The sequence below is a fragment of the Equus caballus genome, chromosome 6, assembly GCF_041296265.1.
Source record: "Equus caballus isolate H_3958 breed thoroughbred chromosome 6, TB-T2T, whole genome shotgun sequence".
Classification (NCBI taxonomy): domain Eukaryota; kingdom Metazoa; phylum Chordata; class Mammalia; order Perissodactyla; family Equidae; genus Equus; species Equus caballus.
In genome coordinates this window covers 85027194-85035696 of record NC_091689.1, presented here as the reverse complement: position 1 = coordinate 85035696, position 8503 = coordinate 85027194, and the positions used below count along the sequence as shown (strand labels likewise).

At 36.4% G+C, this 8503-nt stretch overlaps 1 protein-coding gene and 2 pseudogenes across 1 annotated transcript; 2 read left to right on the top strand and 1 right to left on the bottom strand.

The window, feature by feature from the left end:
• Positions 1-225: 225 nt before the first annotated feature.
• On the top strand, positions 226-1167 carry OR10U1D (olfactory receptor family 10 subfamily U member 1D). The gene has a single exon (XM_001489003.4). It carries the CDS (start codon positions 226-228, stop codon positions 1165-1167), a length of 942 nt encoding a protein of 313 aa, XP_001489053.4.
• OR6C69JP (olfactory receptor family 6 subfamily C member 69J, pseudogene) lies at positions 1451-2077 on the top strand (annotated as a pseudogene).
• On the bottom strand, positions 5833-6764 carry OR6C354P (olfactory receptor family 6 subfamily C member 354, pseudogene; annotated as a pseudogene).

The following is an 8503-nucleotide window of genomic DNA, read 5'->3' as shown; positions in this document are numbered from 1 at the left end:
CCAGAACTCAAAATCAGGAGGTAATATTACATCCATTTCAACTGGGTAGCTTTACGGAAAGATTTAGCAAAAGGACGCGAAGTGTTTAGGTTCTCATGTCAGACTACTGATCCTAGGAAAGCTCCTTTTCTAAGGTTTGACAGAAATCTGTGCTAGGTAACTGGATTCCTTTAGGTTTTATCTGCATCTTTGTTTTCTCCACAGATGTCTGGTTCTGAGTCTACAATGAGTGGAAACCAGTCCCTCTGCACCAGATTCACATTTGTGGCTTTTTCCTCTCTAGCAGAGTTACAACCTGTGCTGTTCCTTGTGTTCTTAATACTTTACTTGTTTACTGTGGGAGGAAACCTCATCATCATCTGCCTGGTCGGGCTCACCCCTTCCCTGCACACCCCCATGTATTTCTTCCTAGTTAACCTCTCATTCCTGGAGGTGTGCTATATCACCAGTGTGGTGCCTCTGATGCTGGTGCACCTGCTGGCAGAGACCAAGACCATAAGTGTGAGAGGCTGTGCAGCTCAGATGTACGTATTTACCATCTTGGGACTGACAGAATGCTGCCTGCTAGCAGCCATGGCTTATGACCGCTTTGTAGCTATTTGTCACCCACTGCATTACACTCTCCGCATGGGCCCTCGTGTCTGTTTGAAATTGGCTGCAGCATGTTGGACCACCGGGGTGGTGGTGGAGTCAGCCCAGATCACCTGGATCTTCACTCTGCCCTTCTGCGGAACAGGAAAGATTCAGCACTTTTTTTGTGACGTCATGCCTGTAGTGAAACTAGTCTGTGTTGATATCTCCCACATCAAAATCATGTTTTTTGCTGTCTCTGTGCTCTTCATTATGAGTCCCTGTTTCCTCATTCTGTGCTCCTACATGCGCATTCTTGTGACCATCTTCAGAATCCCTTCAGCAGCTGGAAGACGCAAAGCGTTCTCCACTTGTTCTTCTCATCTCCTGGTTGTTTCTCTGTTCTATGGCACTGCCTTGTTCACTTATCTCCAACCTAAGACGGCACACACTCCAGAAACGGACAAAGCCACTGCCCTCATGTACACTGTGGTCACCCCTGCTCTGAATCCTGTTATCTACACCTTGAGGAACAAGGAAGTAAAGGAAGCTTTTCAAAGGGTAACACAAAGGAACCCTCTTAGACAAACGGCCTAAACCAGCCATAGCAGCAGAAATTTACACTACTGTACAAAGAGGTTACCCAAGGTTTTATGTTCCCTCTACCAATATGAATTATTAAAGTATTTGTAGTATAGCAACCAGGAAACACTGGATCTGTTCTAACTAGAAGTGTATCAATTATATTTATATTCTAAAGATTTGGCTTAGATTTCCACTGGTTTTTCTTTGGTTTTCTGTCTCATAGAGTTCTCCTCTGGTGACTCATTGGATATAGCACAGGATTCAGCAAACGCTACTGAAACAACTGCATGTCAAAATATCAGCAAAACTAAAAGACCCCCATTACTTTTTCCTTTGGAATTTTTCATGTTTAGAAATTTCCTATACTACTACATGCATTCCTAAATTGCCAGTTATTATGAAAACTGGGGGCAAAACTATTTCCTGAAACAATTGTGCTGCTCACTTGTTTTTTCCCTTCCTTTTTGGAGCATCTGAATTTTACCTGCTGGCAACTGTGTCCTATGATGGCTGTGTTGCCATCTGTAAGCCCCTGCATTACACCACTATCATGAACAGTAAAATCTGCATACAGCTCATCCTCAGTTGCTGGCTTGCTGGGTTTTTTTCCATCTTTGTACCTCTCCTCTTAGGCCTAGACTTTGATTTCTTTGCCTCCAACATTATTGATCATTTCTACTGTGACTAAACTCCCCTCATGCAGATCTCCTGCTCAGACACACAGCTCATTGAGACAATGGGATTTATTTTTGATTCAATGACTTTCCTGGTCAAATTGGTAATGGTGGAAATATCACATACCTATATTCCTTTGAACATTCTAAAAATCCCTTCAACTAATCAGAGGGAAAAAGCTTTTTCAACACGTTCTTCTCACATGATTGTGATATCTCTTTCTTATGGCAGCTGGCCGGTCCCATAATGGGGGTCTTGAGATGAGTATTGACCAGGGTGAGTGCAATGATAGTTAGATTGCCAGTGATGCTTAGCAAGTAGATGGGGAAGCAAGAAGATAAATAATACTACTTTCAATTTTGGATCATCAGTCAAACCTGCTGGGATAAACATCGTCACTCTTGTATAGCTTTCCATTACTGCCCTCTACTTTTCCAGCTCTAAATAGAAAGAAAGAAAGAAAATGATGCACCTCAGGCTAAATGCACCTTTATTAATTCTTCAGACACACCTAACTTTTCACGTCTTGTATGACCTCAGTTTTTTTTTCTGAAAGCTGTCTTTTCTCCAAACAATCTTTGTGTTATTATCTGCTAGATCTCAAACTGATATTTCCTAATAACTAAGCCTTCTGTGCTTCTTCTATGTTAATGGAATATTTGTCTATGTCTATAGCTAAACTTCCTTGCAACTTGCTGTGGCCATGTGACTAAATTCTGTCCAAAGAATGTAAATAGAGGGAATCTGTGGAATTTCTGGGATTATTCTTTGATAAACGGGGTTTGCCTTCCTCTTCTTCTTTATCCCCCTCACTTTGTAATGAAAATGGGACAGTAAGCCATTTGAAGCCACGAGTATGAGCAATTACACTAGGAATGCCCAATCAACAGGATAGAACACAGCAGGTTCCTGACACTATTGGACAGACCAACATGGAAACACGATGACTTTATGGAGGAGTTTCAACATACCAGCCTGAATATCCAAATAAAATATAAATAAAGTGGAGCAACAGAGGTATTGAATAACCTAGTAATAAAAAAATAGAGATTTGTTAGACAATCTGAATATAGCAATTATGCTATCCTTGGGGAAAAGGAAGCATTGAGGATGGAAAATATATTTGAAACTTAGAAAATTACGTTTGAGTTATTCAGAAAAGAGCAGATTTCTGTCCAGCACTTATTTTTATGGGAGAATTATCTGTACCTTTTAGAGACTCTAATCATAGGTTAATGGCAAGGGGATTTAATCTTAAATTATTTTTCTACTTAATAAAAATATTGAAGTATTTTCAATAAGAAATTTCCCAATAATTTTTATTTGGAGGAGAAGGGATTTTATGTTACAGTTTAACTGAACAAAATTTGAGATATATTTCTTGAGAAAAAGCATGGAAGTTTCTGTAGACTTCTTTTGAATAACTAGTAAGAGTCTTTCAATCGTGAGCATGTTATTTAAATCCTGGAAGACTAATTTGATGAAAGAAAAAAAGCAAGTCTGTACCCATAGTCAGATGAGAAGTACATACCTATTAGACTTCATTTTGGGAAAAATAACTGAAAACAGCTAAATTTATGGGCAAATCAACTGGCAAGTTACAATGACATTTGTGGGATAGATGCCATTAAGTTATTCAAAAATAATGTATTAAGGGAGAAGTTGCCCAGAGAATTGAGTGACTAACTCTGCCTTGAAATACAGGCAATGTTCTTAAGATATTTTAATTTTCTTATATTTAATTTAATTTAATATTCTTATATTTATATTATAAGATATATTTACTATTCTTAAGATATTAAGATCTTATGATGATATTTGATTGAGTACTTAGAGGGTTCAGGAGAGCTTACTAATTTAGAGACAAGAAAGCAGAAGAGTATGGGAGCTTTAGGTAAGAATGACTGCAAGCAGAGTGAAAGTGATACTATCAATACTCTTCTAGTCTTCATTTAGAGTGCTCAACATGTGAGGAAATAAATGTCCTGTACCAGACAACTCAGGAATGTCTGGAGAATAAGTTTAAGACAAATAAAAGACATCAAGATTTTCAATCAGAGTAATGAAAACTAAGCCTTCCTGAGTTGAAATTTTCACTATTCTTTTTAACTTTGTATCTTTCAAAATGATCGTAGCCTAACTGAGTTATCTTTTGCTCCTATGCATAATGCTACTAATAATATTATATCACAATGTTGTTTCAGAATTATGTGGTTTATATAAAACACCCAAGAATGCCAGTAATTTAATAGATAGTCAACAAAATCTGATTCTTATTTTAATATCATATTTATAGTCCAGTCAACCTCATTAGAGCAGAAAAGCTGAAAGCAGTTCAGGTAAAAACATTTCAGCATTTTAGGTAGAAGCTCTTTCAAGAAATAAGTTGTGCCTGTATTTAAAAATCTGTGTTGGGTCCGGTCCTGTGGCTGAGTGGTTGGGTTCACAGGCTCTGCTTCGACGGCCCCGGGTTTGCATCCTGAGCAGGGACATGGCACCTCTCGTTAGGCCATGTTGAGGCAGCGTCCCACATGCCACAACTAGAAGGATCCACAACTAAAAAAGATATGCAACTATTTCCTGGGGGCATTGGAGGAGAAAAAAGCAGGAAAATAAAAAAAGGAAGATTGGCAACAGTTGTTAGCTCAGGTGCCAATCTTAAAAAAAAAATTGTGTTACTTGTGAAAGATGCAATTTAAAGGACAAAACTAAAACCAAAAAACAGTGATAGTAAACCACCTCGGGATTCAGGATTCAGAGACCAATGGTAGTGCTTCTAATAGAAGCAATGTGGGTGAAATGTCATAGTCAAACTGAAATAAAAGAGATAGAACTTTAATCTACCTGAGAGTGGGAATGGAGAAGTCTTAGTTTAGAAGTGCCAGACCCTTATTAAGAGTTACAGAACATTCTCAATGACCAGTAGATGACAGACATTTAAAAATACATAAATAAAGCTTTTCAGAATACCTCAATGATAAATTAGCAGTTTAACTTGGACAGTATGCTTTAAGTGAACTCGTCCTAATTGGTCCTTTAACAGAATCAAAAGTAATAAGAATATGAAGAGAGCCTTAGGTTAATCTTGTATTAGTTTGTCTCAATATATTATATACATATATATTTTTTTTCATTTTATGTACTCTTAAATTTCTAAAAGTTAGATAATGCATCAGGATCACCAGGTCTACTTTCTCAAGACGGAAAAAAAATTACACCTAAACTATCAAAAACAAATGTAATCAACTCATTAATAATCATTTTCTTGAAATCTTACTCATAATTCAAATATTTTTTAAGATCCAGTTCATTCTACAAATTGCACGGAAAAATGTAAAAGTGTCCAGTCAATTAAATACTATATGTAGTTTTTTTCTGCCTATATTTTATTATGCATCTTTAGATGGTATTTTTCAAATTCACTTTATTTTGAACAAATAGTTTCCATAGAATATACTTTAACACAGCAATCATATATTTTTAAGACAAACGTTTTCAAAGATGAGTATCGACAGTGATGGCTAATCTCTGTTAAAATTTTATTTTAATTACTTTAAATAGAATGTACACCAATAAATTGGTAGTATTACAAAAAGTATCAATAAATATTAGTTTTAAGCAGGTTGCAACTGACCACAAATAAACGATAGTAATAACATTTGAATTTTATTCTACAAGAAATATAATTCGAATCAAACAGTATTTTATAGTCTTGACTAAGCAGAAATCGAAGACAAAAGAGACAGATTATAAAACTCAGCTCAATTTCTTTCACTTACTCAGAGGAAAAGGAAATGAGATGAGAAAAAAAACTAGTGAATAACATAGAGAAAATTAACTTCTGTGGAACAAATATTTTTATTAATAAAAATTGAAAAAGACAAAAATCACAAAAATGAAAGGAGAAAAAAAGGAGGAAACTATGTACTGGAAGCTACTATTGGACACACAAACTATTTGACTCCTTTGTTCATTTCCTTTATATATAACGTGAAAAGATGTTCACTTGTTTGAGAAAGAAACAACCCTGTGTAGCATATTCATGAAGGCTTTTTTCACTTGTTGGTTCTACAAGGTGTGGATGAAAGGATTCAAAAGTGGAGCAAGGGAGATATTGGGCACAGTAATTCCCTTGGAAAAAGACACTGTTTGACCGTTGGTTTAAGATACATGGAGATACAGCTGCTATAAGAAAGGGATCTCACAATCATGAGAAGAACATGTTGAAAAAGCCTTTTTCCTATGACTAGTTGAAGAGATTCTTAGAATGTTCAAGGGAATATAGGTATAGGATATTATCACTATTACCAATGTTACCACGAGTGTCACCACAGCTGAGACAAATTCCATCATCTCCAGAAGCTGTGTGTCTGAGCAGGAGATCTGCATGAGGGGAGCCGTAGTACAGTAGAAATGATTAACGATGTTGGAGGCATTGAAGTCAAGGTATAAGCCTAAACTGATTGGTGGAAAGATGACAAAAAACCCAGCAAGCCAACAACTGAGGATGAGCTGTATGCAGATTTTAGTGTTCGTGATGGTGGTGTAATGCAGGGGCTTGCAGAGGGCAACATGGTGGTCATCAAATATAGCTGCCAGCAGGCAAAATTCAGATGCTCCAAGAAGGAAGGGAAAAAACACTTAACTACACAGCTATTATAGGAAATGGTTGCGTCTTCAGTTGCCATACTAGTCAGAAATTTAGGGATACATGTAGCAGTATAGAAAATTTCAAAGAAGTAAAAATTTCAAAAGAAAAAATACATGGGGGTCTTGAGGTGAGCATCCATCAGGGTGAGTGCGATGATGATCAGACTGCCAGTGATGCTTAGCAAGTAGATGAGTAGCAGGAAGATAGATAATACAACTTTGAATTTTGGATCATCAGTCAAACCTGTTAGGATAAACACGGTCACTTTTGTATGGTTTCCCATTACTGTCCTCTACTTTTCCAGGTCTAAATAGAAAAAAAAAAAGAAAGAAAGAAAGTGATGACCCCAATGGAACAGTGGCAGTGATAACTAGTGTGTAGGTAGGTCAAGTTAGCAAAGTGATGTTTCAGATAGAATAACTCAATGCTCATTTATCTTTTAAAGACTGTTTTGTCAGGAAGAACAATAGTTTCATTTCTAGACTATCTGAACAGAGGATTCAACCTTTAGTTTGCAATTCTACCAGACAATAAGCTACATAATGATAGTAATTGTTGATTTTTTTCTGTTAATAAATTTGAGAGATATAGGGAGATTTTAAAGTATAGAAGAACGCTTCTTCTCTCTGATACTGTGCAAGAGTTGGAATGGCACGCCATTTCCTGTTCATTTAAAGAAGTTTCACATTAGAACCACAATGATACCTGTCATAACAAGCACTTCAGGCCATGTTTTGCATTTAGCACACACTCACATATACAGCCAGCCATGATCAATACACAGGGCTCGTATAACTAGAGCAGTTTACTCAACTAATCAAACTCAAATGTCTGATTCCTGTGTCATTTACTTTCATGGCTAATGAGATCCAATTTCAGATAAGTGAATATGAGGCATTGGGAATAATTTTGTTTTCCATTCTTATTAGTATTTCCATTCTCTCAATCTCTATCACCCCCACACTTCCCAGTTTGTTCCCCAAAACAAAATCAGTTGGAACAGTCAGGCAATATCAGCATGAATGGCAAGAAACTGTAATTTTCTTCTGCAGATCGTGGTTCTGAAAATGGGCCAGGTAAAGAAAAGAAAAAAGTGAGATAAAAGGATGTGGAAGCAAAGAGAAATATATAAATATGGGTTCATGTAATTGAGTGAGGTGGGAGAAGTAAAGAGAAGAGAAAGACAAAGACAAAGTTGTATGGAAATCCCTAGACCTAAGAAAGATCTTTTAGACATAGGGTAGTGAATTTGAGGAAAATATGTTAAAAAGACTAAAAATACATAAATTAGGGGCAGGCCCAGTGGCATAGTGAGTAAGTTCCATGCTCTGCTTCGGCTGTCCAGGTTCAGCTCCTGGGCACGGACCTACACCATTCATCACCCATGCTGAGGCAGCAACCCATGGATGCTAGCTCAGGGAGAATCTTCCTCAAGCAAAAAAATATATACATATATGTAAGTTAGTAAGTAAAAATTTAAAAAATAAAAATATGTAAACTACTAAGTTAAAATATGTAACAAGTAAAAATTATGTTTCCTAATGAAATTTTGTTGTTTTTCTATTGCAGACCAAAAACACGAACAATCTTGAAATCAGTATGGTCTAAAAGAGATGAGGATTGAGTGTTTGGTAAATTTCAACACGTAATGAATAGCAGAACAGTATTGACACAAATTTTAGGAGGCATATACTTCCTTACCATAAAGATATTCAAATGTTTGGCTAACACATAATTAAACAAATGTTAACTATAGGTAACTCAACAAGTGGCATATGTGAACTGAGAAAGTCATATAGTTCAGGTTTGCACAGCTAGAAAATTGGAGATCAGGATTAAATTTGAAAAAGTGTATTTTCCAAAGTTGTCCTCCTAAAAGGCATTTTGTACAAATAAGTATAGGCCAGATATGGTGCATTTCTTTTAAAAAAAGATTAATGATACCTCTAAGGAAAATTTCCTTCCTCCTAGCTTCATCATCAAGCAAATAAAATGATTAAGGTTTGAAGATGGGAACTCTGT